At 43.0% G+C, this 16,524-nt stretch overlaps 1 protein-coding gene across 2 annotated transcripts in view; it reads right to left on the minus strand.

The window, feature by feature from the left end:
• The window catches only part of LOC115134158 (inactive serine protease PAMR1), a 45,426-nt gene that overhangs the window by 5,943 nt on the left and 22,959 nt on the right, over nt 1–16,524 (minus strand). Inside the window, exons 4-11 of one of the 2 annotated variants that reach the window (XM_029667848.2) lie at nt 13,730–13,844; nt 8,312–8,529; nt 7,539–7,646; nt 3,747–3,917; nt 3,319–3,504; nt 1,327–2,574; nt 971–1,147; nt 694–760 (exon numbers count right to left, since the gene is read on the minus strand). In XM_029667848.2, the coding sequence (XP_029523708.1) occupies nt 694–760; nt 971–1,147; nt 1,327–2,574; nt 3,319–3,504; nt 3,747–3,917; nt 7,539–7,646; nt 8,312–8,529; nt 13,730–13,844 (2,290 nt within the window). Of the gene's footprint in view, nt 1–693; nt 761–970; nt 1,148–1,326; nt 2,575–3,312; nt 3,505–3,746; nt 3,918–7,538; nt 7,647–8,311; nt 8,530–13,729; nt 13,845–16,524 lie in introns of both variants that reach the window. The other variant, XM_029667847.2, reaches the window with a different exon arrangement.

A 16,524-nucleotide genomic window follows, 5' to 3' on the forward strand; every position in this document is an offset into this window, starting at 1 on the left:
GTTCTGTTATGTACAATACTATCATTATGTGAACAAGCAGATATTGATTCAACTCTGATCGAGCACCATTTGCCAGAATAGAGAGTAGAGACTGTGCCTAAAGTAGAGAATCCTGCACATGCACAGAAGCTGTGGGACATTTGGCTGTTGGGAAGAAGATCCAGGAAAAGTCCGATCCGCAGCCTCTCCGTAATTGACATGTGGGCTTCACATGGTAAAGTGGTTGTCACACACAAAAAAGAGCTAAGTCATCTGTTGTGATGTGTGCATTAATCAGGGTCATACATTGTGTTTATGGTCTCTCTCGTGTGGTGTGCCAATGATGTTGATATATGATTATGCACATATACTATAAGTTTTATGTGTGTGGTTTTGATATATGGGGCGGCAGGTTAGCCTAGTGGTTAGAGTGTTGGACTAGAAACTAGTAACCGAAAGGTTGCAAGTTCAAATCCCCGAGCTGATAAGGTACAAATCTGTCGTTCTGCCCCTGAACCTACTGTTCCTAGTCCGTCATTGAAAATAAGAATTTGTTCTTAACTGACTTGCCTAGTTAAATAAAGGTCAGATAAATAAAAAATATGATGATTTCGATGGCAATGTGTATATACAGTATAGTGTTGGTTAATGCTTACGTCTGGAATTAAATATAGACTATATCATGTGTATTATTATGTGTGCTCTGTAACATACCTGGATGGAGCTTGTGGAGGCAGAACTCTCTGTCTGACCAGCTCTGAGACCTTGGACTCTCTGCAGGCTGCAGACAAACACACACAGGGTTCCCATTAATACCTACTGACAGGCTGGCAGCTGCTTTCATTCTCAATGTTGGGTTGATTAGAGGCTGCTAAAAATAGTGCTCAACTGGCAGGTGCTCCAGTGTGTCCCTTGTTGATAATCACAAAGTTGAGGCACACACGCTCGCATGCACTCACACATACAAACTCGCACACACATCAGTGCCTACCTCTCACACAAAGGGGTTGAGTGCCCCCCCAGGTTCCACCAGGCTGGCAGGTGCGTCTGGCGTCACCACTCAGAGCGTAGGAGTGATTACAAAAGAAATCCACTGTCTCTGGCACCAGCCCTGGCACTACCTGCTGGTACCCATGGTAGAGCTGTGGGAGAGGGGGACAGCTCTCCTCTGGAAGAAGAGACGGAGGGAAGAGAGGAGGTGCAGAATGTAAGATAGATAGGTGGAGAGCTAGCGAGAGATTGGAGAACAACATGTAAGATGCTGAGGGTCATTATAATATCTGTTTCAATAATGCAGTGTATTGTACAACATGCACCTGAAGTGTTCGGGGTGATTCTGAGTCTTACCACTGATGCTTTGGTTTTCTCTCTTCTCATCATCAGACTCCTCTTTAGTTGTTTTGTCAGAATCTTTTCCAGTATTTTCCTCTTCAGGTTTGCTTGTACTTGCCATTGTATCTTTAGTTGAGCCTACATCTTTAGTTGCTCCTATATCTTCGTGTGGCTTTTCCACCAGCCTCTCAGTTTCCTGACCTCCTGATGAATATGGGGTGAACTGTGTGTTGTTGTTTCTAGTTGGAATAAAAATCTTCACAATGTCTTTAGACATTGTTGTATTCATACCCTGCTCTATGTCATTGGTGCCAAACACATCCGTAACAGTGTACTCTACAGCAAATGTATCTCCCCTAGGTTTTAACTCAGTGTAATCTATGGCAAATGTGTCTCCCCTAGGTTTTAACTCAGTGTAATCTATGGCAAATGTGTCTCCCCTAGGTTTTAAGTCATTAGGATCAACTATGTTTGGATCACTGCTTTTATCTACTGGATCCTCTTTCTTCTTCTCTTCCTCCTGTCCTTTATCTTCCACCACCACCACCACTATCTCAGGGATCTCTGTTGTCTTTCCTATCTCCCGTATCACGTCTGTGTCTCCCCCAGTATCTGGACTGCCATCTATGTCTGCGATGGTTTTCCCCACGTCATTTTCTCTCTCTCCCTCCACTGTGTTTACAATGTCATCCGTTTCCTTACTGTCCACTTTATCCTTGGTACCTCCAGAAGGTTTCTCTAGCCCAGTTTCTTTTTCTTTGTCACTTGTTTTATCCTCGTTTCGTCCTGGGATGTTAACCAGAGTAATGTCTATGTTTTTGTCTTTACCATCTTTTTTACCGTCCACTGTTGTGTTCCTCAGGCCTGCGTCTGGATCTTTACCATCCACTGTTGTGTTCCTCAGGCCTGCGTCTGGATCTTTACCATCCACTGTTGTGTTCCTCAGGCCTGCGTCTGGATCTTTACCATCCACTGTTGTGTTCCTCAGGCCTGCGTCTGGATCTTTACCATCCACTGTTGTGTTCCTCAGGCCTGCGTCTGGATCTTTACCATCCACTGTTGTGTTCCTCAGGCCTGCGTCTGGATCTTTACCAGCCACGTCCTCTTTGATACCTGTATTATAGTCTTTCTCTTTGTCTTTGGGTTTTTCAATGTCTTTGTCAGTGTCTTTCTCTTTTTCTGCATCCTTTTCCTTGTCCTTTTCTGTATCTCTTGCTTTGTCATTTCCTTTGTCTTTGCCTGGTTCAGCAAGTGTATTATTCACTGTAAGAAAAAAAGAGAGAAAACAAGTGAATTTCTGGATTGAAATAAGTGTTGTTATACAGTTGGCTAACCATTCTGAATGGTTGTACACATTCTACTAGTGAAATATGATCAATTTGTTCCAGTTCTCTGCTGCCTGTGACTGGAACGAATTGCAAAAATCGCTGAAGTTGGAGACTTTTATCTCCCTCACCAACTTCAAACATCTGCTATCTGAGCAGCTAACCGATCGCTGCAGCTGTACATAGTCTATCGGCAAATAGCCCACCCATTTTTACCTACCTCATCCCCATACTGTTTATATTTATTTACTTTTCTGCTCTTTTGCACACCAATATCTCTACCTGTACATGACCATCTGATCATTTATCACTCCAGTGTTAATCTGCAAAATTGTAATTATTCGCCTACCTCATGCCTTTTGCACACAATGTATATAGACCCCCCCTTTTTTTCCTTCTGTGTTATTGACTTGTTAATCGTTTACTCCATGTGTAACTCTGTGTTGTCTGTTCACACTGCTATGCTTTATCTTGGCCAGGTCGCAGTTGCAAATGAGAACTTGTTCTCAACTAGCCTAGCTGGTTAAATAAAGGTGAAATAAAAAAATAAAAAATTGTCTGGTCATGTAGAACATAGTCATTCCTAATAATAGTAGGTCCACCTTTGATGCCTATCAAAACCTGTTCCCACTGTCTCCAAACTCTGATTCCCATCATGCCTTGCTCTGATCCTAACCTTTACCACATGTGGGGGGTGTTCCGCTCCAGGTGTTGTTGGGCAAACAGGTCCTCTGGTGCGTCCCGCTCAGCTTGTAGGGCCGGTAACACAGGTACTGCAGGGCTATGATGATATCATTGGGCCCGTACACTAGGAAGTGGTCTCCATGCACAGGCTTGGCTGGGATGACACATAATTTCACCATAGGCACTGCAGAGGAACACAGATAACATGTAGGATCAGTGATGCTGCGATTCAGATTGTCAGACACTATTGAATTTGCAGATGAGTTGTAAATACGTTTATTCCTTAGAGGAGCTGTTGTGTTAACATGTCTCACATGGTACTGTATAAAACAAACCTACAGTGTCTCTAAGGTCAATCAGGTTGGATTTTTCACCAAGCATCTAAATTGTTCGTTGTGCTGTGCCCCTCTCTCTCTGGCCTCTTACCACACTGGGGGGCAGGGGTGCTCCAGGTGCCATCCTGGAGGCAGATGGCGGTGCGGATCCCCCTCAGCTCGAACCCAGGGTCACAGCGGAATGTGACTCGCGCCCCTGAGTGATGGAATATCCCCTCTGTGGAGCCATGGACAGGTACTGGGGGCCTCCTGCACCCTACAACTGGAAGGACACAAAAACATATGTACAAAGATATTAGGAGACCTCAGAATGTAGTGCTACACACACACACTGAAATATAAACAACCCTCCTCACACATTCTTATTTAATTGGATATCACAATTTCGTGATATCCAATTGCGATCCAATTACGATCTTGTCTCATCACTGCAACTACCGAACAGGCTCGAGAGAGACATAGGACCACACAGCTACTGCTCACATAACCTAAGTGTGTTTACTGCTGTGCGGTATTAGTACAATATTATCTAGTGTTAACACACCTCCTTCTGAACAGCCACCTACAGCTTCAGGGCTCTCAGAACCCAGTTCACAGCTCACAAACCCATTCTTCCTCCTCAGCATTACTTCTTTGAGTAGCTAGAAGTTATAAATACAGCCTCCACATCTTAGCGCCTTATTAATAGATCATTTCAGCAGGCTTGGTAAGAGTGAGAACAGCTCAGAAGGGAATGTTAACACATTGTCTGTAACGGAGGAATAAATAGAAAACTCCCAGTAAAAAGAAGCTTTAGTTAAACTGCTCCATTTTCCAAGGTAGTGGGTGTTTTTATGATGTGGGTTAGTAGCATGCGGCTTGGGCTAGTCGACTGGAATGGAATAGTGTGTAAATGCTCAGACAATGCCCGACTGTGAAATAGAGAACTTGATTGACACAAATAGCACACATCAACTTGTAATTCACCATTGGGTCCCCTCTCTCTGATTTGGAACCAAGCTAAATACCAATCACACACATGTCTGCACAAACACATGCACACACCTACACACACCTACACAGACTTATTATGTTCATTCTATATCACTCTCGCCTTACTGTGGCTATTGGGGCATAGCATTGCAGGACCCGCCCCATGCCTCTCTCCCTCTCTCTGGCCGTGGTCTGATAGCAGTGTAGTCCAAAACCATCAGAGGAACCCTCCTTATAATCACTGTCTCCCTGCCTTCCAGTGTTTCCACCATTCAGTTGAGCCGCACGTGGGACGGGAGGGGAAATTCGCTTGGAATTCCAGACATGGAAAATGAAAAAATGTGCACAACCCTATTGAGTCATTTTCTTATTGGAAAAACACCCAAGTCCTCTCATCCCTGTCTGCCTGTCTGCCTGCCTGCCTGTCTGCCTGTCTGCCTGCCTGCCTGCCCCCCCCAGTATATCTCCCACTGGGCTCTCTCCATTTGGATGAGTCGTAGTGCCATTGTGAAGGAATGCTAACAGAGGATGTTATGATTTAAAGAAGCACAATTAATTCACCACTAAGTCCTGTCAACGTCTCGGAAACTATGGTTCAATATTCTTAGTCTAAAATAAAGACTGCATCGGAGATATACAGAGTTAGGAAAGAATCCTTTCTTGAAATCATGTCATTCTGACAAAGGTTGTATACGACATCAGTGTTATCCTAAATCTACCTCACAAACGAGCAGTCCATCCCTCCTCACGGGAATACCAGATGGATGAGATTCCATCCCTCCACTTCTCCCATGCGTTTCATGATCTCCTCTCATCCAATGGAAAATCTGCCTCATATTATAGAAGCAGTTTTGTTCAACATTAGTTGTATAGACTCAATTTTAGCCCTGAAAAAATGACAAGGCTCTTGGCCCCGGGGGGGGGGAACCTAGGCCTGAGTTCAGACGGCCATAAAGAAGCAGGGTTGTGGTGGAGCTGTGGACAGAAGGAAGGTATTTCTCTCCAGGATGTTTACAATCCATACATACAGTAAACTCAGATGGTGAGGTGCAGTTTCATGAAGTCAGAATTCTGTCAGGTGGTCATAGTGGTTTATAGTCCATCTGTCGACATGGGACATAGTTTCCCCAGCTGCTGATTGCACAGGGCTAGAGAGGGAGATGACAGCAGGGAATAGGGAGATGACAAGTAGGGAATAGGGAGGTGACCAGTAGGGAATAGGCGGATGACCAGTAGGGAATAGGGAGATGATCAGTAGGGAATAGGGAGGTGACCAGTAGGGAATAGGGAGGTGACCAGTAGGGAATAGGGAGGTGACCAGTAGGGAATAGGGAGATGATCAGTAGGGAATAGGGAGGTGACCAGTAGGGAATAGGGAGATGACCAGTAGGGAATGGGGAGGTGACCAGTAGGGAATATGGAGGTGACCAGTAGGGAATATGGAGGTGCCCAGTAGAGAATAGGGAGGTGACCAGTAGGGAATAGGGAGGTGACCAGTAGGGAATAGGGAGGTGACCAGTTGGGAATAGGGAGGTGACCAGTAGGGAATAGGGAGGTTACCAGTAGGGAATAGGGAGGTGACCAGTAGGGAATAGGGAGGTGACCAGTAGGGAATAGGGAGATGATCAGTAGGGAATAGGGAGGTGACCAGTAGGGAATAGGGAGGTGACCAGTCGGGAATAGGGAGATGATCAGTAGGGAATAGGGAGATGATCAGTAGGGAATAGGGAGGTGACCAATAGGGAATAGGGAGATGACCAGTAGGGAATAGGGAGATGACCAGTAGGGAATGGGGAGGTGACCAGTAGGGAATATGGAGGTGACCAGTAGGGAATATGGAGGTGCCCAGTAGAGAATAGGGAGGTGACCAGTAGGGAATAGGGAGGTGACCAGTAGGGAATAGGGAGGTTACCAGTAGGGAATAGGGAGGTGACCAGTAGGGAATAGGGAGGTGACCAGTAGGGAATAGGGAGATGATCAGTAGGGAATAGGGAGGTGACCAGTAGGGAATAGGGAGGTGACCAGTAGGGAATAGTTGAGGTGACCAGTAGGGAATAGGGAGATGATCAGTAGGAAATAGGGAGGTGACCAGTAGGGAATAGGGAGATGATCAGTAGGGAATAGGGAGGAGACCAGTAGGGAATAGGGAGATGATCAGTAGGGAATGGGGAGGTGACCAGTAGGGAATGGGGAGGTGACCAGTAGGGAATAGGGAGGTGACCAGTAGAGAATAGGGAGGTGACCAGTAGAGAATAGGGAGGTGACCAGTAGGGAATAGGGAGATGACCAGTAGGGAATAGGGAGGTGACCAGTAGGGAATAGGGAGGTGACCAGTAGGGAATAGGGAGGTGATCAGTAGGGAATAGGGAGATGATCAGTAGGGAATAGGGAGGTGACCAGTAGGGAATAGGGAGGTGACCAGTAGGGAATAGGGAGGTGACCAGTAGGGAATAGGGAGATGATCAGTAGGGAATAGGTAGGTTACCAGTAGGGAATAGGGAGATGATCAGTAGGGAATAGGGAGGTGACCAGTAGGGAATAGGGAGGTGACCAGTAGGGAATAGGGAGATGATCAGTAGGGAATAGGGAGGTGACCAGTAGGGAATAGGGAGATGACCAGTAGGGAATAGGGAGATGATCAGTAGGGAATAGGGAGGTGACCAGTAGGGAATAGGGAGGTGACCAGTAGGGAATAGGGAGGTGATCAGTGAATGTGACTTACTCATTGTTGTAAGCACTATTTGTACTCTCTGAAGAAATGGTCATGGGAGAATTCTAACTTAGAATAGAACATTCTACATGCTTGTTGTCTGAGGACTTTGTTTTAACTGTACTGTACAGCTCGAAGACACCAGTAACACAAGTCACATCACCTCTGTGAATAGTTTGACCCAAAGTTTAGTGTACTCACCATTCTCACACCGCTGTCCAGTGTAGCCAGCCAGACAGCCACAGTGGTAGGACTGGGACGTGTCCAGGATACAGGTTCCATCATGGAGACAGGGGGAGGAGCTGCATGCTGAAAACACAAGGAGCAGGAAGGATGCTTAGACACGTTACATGGGCTACATAACAGTAGTTAAAAAATATACAAATAATTGCAGGCTTTCCTCGCTCCCACCCTTCATCTGCACTAAACAAAGGAGACCAGGAGAGGAACCATTGATCTGTCCTGAGTATTCATCTGAAATACAGTCAAAGTTTGTAGTGGATTGTTTATTTTGGGGATATGGCAAAAAATGTATGAACTGTATATAGGTGAGAAAATGCTTTGGTGTTTCAATTCACGCCTACCTTCCAACACCCATCCCCAAAATGTACAGTATCTTGTGGTATGTATTTGTGGCTTGAGTAGAGTGCTTGGAGTACTATGTTACCATGTGTGTTCATGGTGATTGGGTTTGAATGAGGAGCTGAGTGACAGGTTAAGTTGGTACTTATGTGGTTTCTCTCTTAGGCTGCCAAGCAGGGATTCCCTGGAATGAGTTTGATAAGGGTGTGCTCTGCTTAGTTATCATAACAGCCATAAGTTAACATTCAGGTTGCTACCGAAGCCCTCAAGTATTTTTCTAAACTTTCTCAACTTATGATGGGATATTTGCAAACCACAATATATTCCCAGATCTTATTCATCAATTTGCCAACTTTTGGTACAAAATCTACTCTGGGAGGTACTGTTCCTACCTGAGCTTTCTTGGAAGGTGGCGAAGAAGCCGTCAAAGTTCTTATAGCCATCGGCTACAAACAGGACGTGTAGGGAGTTGCCAGAGCTCTGGATTGGAGCAGGCCTGTTGTTCCCACAGAACCGACCAATCACACGAGAGTTGATACTGTCACCATCACGCACCTCGATGTAGTCGTAGCGACAGGAATGGTCAAACTCCAGGCTCAGCATCATAAACCTGTGGGTGGAGAGGGAGGGAGGGAGGGAGGGAGCTGGTTAGAAGTATCTTGGGGAGACTGTTCTAAATGATTTTATTACTGAGTTTATTTAGTGGTATGGACAGTTTACCTCAATGTGAAGTACTAATGGGAGTATAGGGTTTGGGGGTTGGTTTGCGACACAAATCCACATAAATTGATCTCCACACCTTGAATTAACCTGGAAATATATGTGTCTACAGCTAAAACATTGCAAGTGAAAAAAGTATGTATTTTGAGAACGTACCTATTCTCTTGCAGTGACATTAAAAAGGTGTGTATACGGAAGCCAATTGGCACGGTTTGTTTCAGCTAGTCACTTTTACCTTTCACTCATCCTGTCACTCCTCTGTTTATTCCAGCCAGAAAGTTTTCATTGCAGTAGCCAGGCCTGGATTTTCCATTTAAAACTAATTAAGAGGTTTCTCACGTGGTATACAGAGTAAACCTGATGTAAATGGCGTGTTATTGCACCTCGTTGCCCCCCTTGACTCTGAGTAGGGAGGCTTCTCTTTCTTTCCTGCTAGAGCCCTTGTTTTTACTGGAGCGCTCTGCCTACCTGGCTTTACTGGTGCTGCCATCCTGGCTGGCACCATCTCACACCCCTGACTTTTACTACAGCCAGCAGTAGTGATTGGAACAGTGATTCCACTACTTTGCACAACTCACTTCCTTTTAAATGGAGGTGAGAATTCAATGTTTAAATTCCTCCCGTTGTGGTGAAAGCGAAATCTGTTACGGATATGGAATCTTTTCACGAAGGCAACACTGATGAGTACTTTTTCATACAGTCATCTTTTTTTAAGCTTCCCTCGCCTGCGAAAGAGATCAATGCTAAAAATAAAAATGGACTCAGTCGTTATAAAAAATGTATCTGCAAGGCTTTCAGCTGAGATCATGTCTAATGCTATCCAATTTGAGGCAACAAAGCTACAATTGTTACTAATGGGACAATCATGCACTTGAGCTAAGATCAAAAATGTAAGATATGACGATACAATTGTTAGTGACACGGGCTGCGAAAACAGAACATATTTCAGACATACATTTTACAACGACAGATGTTTGAGTTAACACATGTCCAGTTATAGAAAACATATTGACTATATTACTAGTCAAGCTTTAGTACTATTAGAAACATCTTAGGGATACTTGATGTGTTCACCCTTTAAGAGTACATTTGCACATAACACTCAATACGGATCCCCACAGTTTTCCATCAGAGTTGTATATTTTGAACACAGTGGAAAAATGTCTGGTATGTGTGTTTTGATGCCTGTAAATATCTGATCTCATTCTTCAGAATCAGTCATCAAATCAAACATGTGTGACTGACTGTATTAACACTGGTCTGATTGTAAGTGATTGATTGTAAGTTGTTGAAGTGTCTTTGATGTACGATTGCTTATTAACTCAAAATGTCACACTGTCAAGCTGAATAGTATGATTGGTGAATACACTGATGTCAACTCCCACCATGCTTCGTCAGCTTTCCCTGTGAATATAAGGTCATCCATAGGTCTGTGTGGCTTTGGGACCTGTTTTAATTGGAGTTTAAGGGAATAGGATACTTGGTGAGAGAAACATATTGGTATATCCTTTTAATGAACAAGCTTGGATTTTTGTTGGGACAGAACAGTGAGTGATGCCAGCTGGAAACAGTACAGGGAATACAGAAAACAAGGATTTGGATGGAGTGTGAGTTTACAATCTATATTGGTAGATTTAAGATCTTTGGCTCAACATATAAAGGAGAATTTTACTTCATATTTTAAATCAGACTTTGTCACAATACCAAGTTTCCCTAAGTGTTATCGAAGTCTCGGACCGGAGACCGTCCCTGGGGGCCCGTCGCTGGGGGCCCCGGACAGGAAACCGTCGCTGGGGGCTCCGGCCCGGAGACCGTCGCTGGGGGCTCCGGCCCGTCGCTGGAGGCTTCGTGCCATGACTCCTCACTGGAGGCTTCGTGCCATGGATCATCACTGGAGACTTCGTGCCAAGAATCATCACTTGAAAGTTCTTGCCTTGGATCATCACTGGAATGGAGGCCTGGCTTTGGGAGCAGGCACAGGACTCACCAGGCTGGGGAGACATACAGGAGGCTTAGTTCTTGGCAGAGGCACCGGATACACTGGGCCGCGGAGGCGCACTGGCGGTCTCGAGCGCAGAGCTGACACAACCCGTTCTGGCATCCACCCTGTAAATGTGGGACGCTGGCACAGAGCACGCCGGCCTGTGAATGCTCACTTGAGACACCGTGCGCATCACCCCTTAGCACGGTGCTTGACCAGTCACATGCTCGCCACTGTAAGCACGGGAGTTGGCTCAGGTCTGAATCCTGACTCTGCCACACTCCCCGTGTGCCCCTCCCAAAAATTATTTTGGGGCTGCCTCTCGTGCCTACTTCGATGGTTAGCCTCCTCATATCACCACCGCTCAGCTTTAGCTGCTTCCAGTTCCGGACGGCAATATTCCCCAGCCTGCCTCCAGGGTCCTTTCCCGTCCAGGATTTACTCCCAAGTCCATGAATCCTGAACACGCTGCTCCTCCTTACCACGCTGCTTGGTCCGTTTGTGGTGGGAAGTTCTGACACGGCCGTTGAATGAAGAGGACCAAGGTGTAGCGTGGGGAGCGTACATGTTTTCTTTATTAGAAAAAGACGCCGAACAAAACAATAAACACTACAAAACAAACCGTGATGCTTAAGGATAAGTGCCATAAACAAAGTCAACTTCCCACAAAGACAGGTGGGAAATAGGGCTACCTAAGTATGGTTCTCAATCAGAGACAACGATAGACAGCTGTCCCTGATTGAGAACCCTACCAGGCCAAAACATAGAAATACAAATAATAGAACATAGAATACACACCCCAAATCACACCCTGACCAAACCAAATAGAGATAAACAGGATCTCTAAGGTCAGTGCGTGACAGTCTCTTAGGTCAAGGGCGGCAGGGTAGCCTAGTGGTTAGAGTGTTGGACTAGTAACAAAAAGGTTGAAAGTTTGAATCCCCTATTTGACAAGGTACAAATCTGTTGTTCTGCCCCTGAACAACGCAGTTAACCCACTGTTCCTAGGCTGTCTTTGAAAATAAGAATTTGTTCTTAACTGACTTTCCTAGTTAAAAAAAGAAAAAGGGGCTTGTGCTAATTGACCCTGGGTTTTCGTTTTCGGGAATATCTTAGGGCCTTAAAAGTATTGGCGTGCAGCGTGTGTTGCTGTGTAACTCGCTGAGTGTGTTGTTGTCCGTCATTAGTACGGCAATAAATAAGCGTGATGTAGCCAAGAGTAGTGAGTAATAAATAGAAGATGGCCCTGCCAGTAAGGTTTAGCTGGCTGATGCCAAAACTCATAACTTTCCACTAGTCCAACTATGAGCAGAGCAACATGAAACAGAGAAGAGCACTATTTCATTCATGGTTTCTGTGGCTTGTATGTCATGTAATACATAAAACAGCAGTATGAGGCCCTATTTCTTCACTTGGAGATATTTCATCAATCTCTTTCTGTCGATAGACCATGTCATGTGACGATAGCCCAAGCGGGCCTGGAAACCTGTTTTATGTCTTCACTGTACTTGCAGACACATTTGTCATCTGATCATGGAGCTTGTCTGAGCTTGGCATGGTTGTGTAGTTTAACCTGGAACTTTATGTGTATGTGAAGAATGCTATTTTTTTTACTATGGATCTGTTTATTTTAACACTCAAAGCTATTACAGTATGTACTACGTATTGTGCCAACAGACTGAATGCAGCTCAATATTCAATGTGGCTTTTTTTTAACATAAAAGCCCTCAAATATATGCTTGCCTGTCAAAAAGTTTTATGTATTTTGGAAAAAATACATCACATAAATGAAATGCAATGACTTTTATTCAAGACTTTGTGTGGTTCCAACCTTCGTCTAGACATTGGGCCATGAAATACCTCTCATAGAACTGTGAAAACTGAACTTAAATTAGTCTTAAATGGGTCAAGTATTAATAACTATTACAGATGGTCACCAGAGAGGCCAAAGTCTAGCCTTTTCGGGTCAGAGGAAAATATGACTAAGTGACACTGATTGTTTCACAATGCTTGACTAGCTAGAACTAGCTTTCATTTAGCAACACCAGGCTTAAATTAATTAAATCTCCTAAGGATCTGACCCTTTTTTTCAATTTCGCCAATAATGACACCCAAATCTAACTGCCTGTAGCTCAGGACCTGAAGCAAGGATATGCATATGCTTGATACCATTTGAAAGAAAACACAGTGAAGTTTGTGGAAATGTGAAATGACTGTAGGAGAATATAACACATTAGATCTGGTAAAAGATAATAAAAAACAAAAAAAACATGAGTTTTCTAAATATTTTTTGTTCCATCATCTTTGAAATGCAAGAGAAAGGCCATAATATAATATTGCAGTTTTGGTGCAATTAAGATTTTGTCCACTAGATGACCGCAGTGTGGGTGCAAAGTTTCAGATTGATCCAATAATACTGGACAATATTTTGTATCAAGTCTGCCCAAAGGTGCCAAATTGGTAAATTTATACATTTTTAAGTACATAACTATAGAGAAAATACAAAAATGATATGGTAATATAACATTTAAATGTACACGCTCCCACGAATGTCATACATGATGGATCATTAGCTTTTACCCTAACTTTCACACATCTAGATGGCTAGGTGGGATGGGTGTGGAGCCGGAGGCAGCAGGGGTTCAAACTGTAGGACCCAGATCTTACATTTGAATATAAAAATTGATTTTATCAAACAAAACTGTGGTACATTTTATCACTGGGACCCTCAGGATTCAAATCAGAGCAAGTTTACTGAATGTAAGTGCATTATTTACCTTCAGAGGTGAATGTATCAATTGATTAAAAAAATGTTGTTGTGCACACACCTCAAACAATAGTATGGTATTTTTTCACTGTATTAGCTACTGTAAATTAGACAGTGCAGTTAAATTAACAAGAATTTAAGCTTTCTGCTCGTATAAGACATGTCTATGTCCTGGAAAGGTTGCTGTTACTTACAACGTCATGCTAATCACATTAACGCACATTAGCTCAACCGTCCCGGTTTGGGGACACCAATCCCATAGAGGTTTTTAAGTTCAGTGAACTAACTCGGTCTTGAAGTTCAGAGACAACCCAGGTCAAATACATGTTTGGTCACACCCACCTGAAATCGATGGTGAATGCTTGGTCCACCTGAACAGTCCACTCACAACGAGCGTTGGTGGGGTAACTCTCCAGGACTATGTGGCCCTGACGTTTACGGATCACTCCTCCACACTCTGTAAACAGGAAAAGAACCACTCAGAGCTCACACTTTACATAATTATGCAATGCAATAGGCTTTTCATTTCTTGATGTAATTATATGTTACTGTAAAACAGCATACTAGTTGATCATTTGAATGATAATTTGGCCAGTTTCTAGTCATTATAAGTAAATCATTGTGTTGTGTAGCTCATACAGTGCCTTCAGAAAGTATTCACACCCCTTGACTTTTTCCACATTTGTGACTCATTTCAGTGAACTAGGTGTATGTCACGCCTCACTACTTCACAGGAGAGGCATTTGAATATAAACTTTTTTAGAGTATGATAGCTAAGGGTATGAAGGAAATTCTGCCGTTTGATTGCAAATACGCAGAGTGAGTTGAAAAGAGAACACAGAGAAGGCTGTTGTCTAAAACACCTGGCTCCGGATTACATCTTCAAACTAAGGGCAACCATGGCATTCGTGATAGAGAGGGAGAAGGGTCCATCCATATATATGATTAAGATAGTCTAGCTAGCTACATTTTCAGATATTATACGTTTCTAATATAGTCAGAAAGTCGTTTTAATTTGAAGTTAAAACCTACTGTTAGATAGCTAGCTGGCTAGCTAATGTTAGCTGGCTGGCTCATTAGCTAATGTTATGTGTATGATCTGTCTAGTAATATTAGTTGTATCCCAGAGCCATTTGCATTGCTAGTTATAGCCTAATGTTAACTAGCTAGCCAAAATTGAACCTGAATGGTTAGAAACCTGAAGATTCATCGAGGGTAGTAACGTTATGAGTTGGGATTATGGTTAATTATTTAGCTAGCTACATGTTTAAACAAAATACTCCTACTAAGCAAGTAACAATTTTACTACATTTTATGTAACCTGTGCATGTGACAAATCAACTTAGATTTTATTTGATATAGTATGTGTTTACCAGAGACGGTAATGTGAAGAATGTGACCTGCACCAAAGTCAAATTAGAATACAACGTTAGGTCAATGAGACAGTGTCCAAGTTCTAAAATTCTCCTGAAGAAAGCCCTGCTTTTGTTTCGTCACACTCACACCCGTAAGCTATTTTCTGCAATTGGCTCGCCATTAACTTGTGAATAATAATTTTGTTGTGAGTTTATTTTCTGTAATAATGAAGACAAATGAGCTAAAGTGAAGACGTTGTCAGCTATATGGCATGGTCATTATTGGAGCTGGCTAGCCAGCTAACTTAAAATTAGCTAGCTAGCTAACAAGCTAAAAACAAACCAAAACAGTGTTTAGAAAAGTTGCTTTTAGTTGCCTGGTTTGCTAGATTGACATACACTAAATACATATTTTAAACGGGTGTATTTATTGGTGTTAAAATACACTACAGTAGTTATGCTATTTTGTACCATCAGGCTGCTGATGTCATGCAGCCTGTAGTTTTTGTGTTTATACTTTTTCAAATTGACAAACGACAAGTTTGATGTCGGACGACAATAGCATGTTCATGATTTCACTGCAACAACTGTCAATAGACATAGTATAAACCAGCCTTTAGTCTTGAAATCTTTGGTTGTTCAGTACTTGGCCTCATATGTGAATCCTTAAAGAGATGGGTGAGACTAAGGCTTAAGAGGGTGTGAACAATGCTGAATGGGTGTAGACACAGGAGAGCTCTCCAGTAGGTTTACCAAAACATTCAAGTAAGGTTACAAATGTATCAACTTTCAAAGAATAATTACTTTTCCATTGTTCCTCAACTGTAGTGTATGATATAACATTGTCTAGTTCTGAGTCTCTACTTTTATCCAATGTAAAAAACACAGTTTCAAATTTTGCGTCATAAGACCGAATTTAGCAGGTCGGTCACATTTTGTTGTTACTGCCTGAACTTAAAATTGATCATATTGAGATTTTGTGACACAAATCTATACACAAAACCCCATAATGTCAAAGTGGAATTATGTTTTTAGAATGTTTGCCAATGAATTAAAAATGAATAGCTAAAATGTCTTGAGTCAGTAAGTATTCAACCTTTTGTTACGGCAAGCTTAAATAAGTTCAGGAGTAAAGTAAGTCACATAATACGTTGTATGGACTCACTCTGTGTGCAATAATAGTGTTTTAACATGATTTGTAAAGGACTACCCTATCTCTGTACCCAAAACATCCAATTATTTGTAACTTCCCTCAGTCAAGCAGTGTATTTCACGACAAAGAGCAGGGCGGTATTACAAGGCCTCACAAAGAAAGGCACCTATTGGTAGATGGGTAAAAAATCAAATAAAAGAGACACTGAATATCCCTTTGAGCGTGGTGAAGGTATTAATTACATTTTGGATGGTGTATCAATATACACAGTTACTGCAAAGATACAGGCGCCCTTCCTAACTAAGTTGCCAGGGGGGAAGGAAACCGCTCAGGGATTTCACCATGAGGCCAATGGTGGTATTAAAACAGTTAGAGTTTAATGGCTGTGATCGGAGAAAACTGAGGATGGATCCAAAACATTGTAATTACTCCGCAATCCTAACATAAATGACAGAGTGGAAAGAAGGAAGCCTGTGCACAATAAAAATATTCCAAAACATGCATCCTGTTTGCAATAAGGCACTAAAGTAATACTGAATACAAGGTGTTATGTTTTGGGCAAATCCAACACATGACTGAGTACGTGTTTTCACGTATGGTGGTGGCTGCATCATATTATGGGTGTGCTC

The sequence above is a fragment of the Oncorhynchus nerka genome, linkage group LG9a (assembly GCF_034236695.1).
Source record: "Oncorhynchus nerka isolate Pitt River linkage group LG9a, Oner_Uvic_2.0, whole genome shotgun sequence".
Classification (NCBI taxonomy): domain Eukaryota; kingdom Metazoa; phylum Chordata; class Actinopteri; order Salmoniformes; family Salmonidae; genus Oncorhynchus; species Oncorhynchus nerka.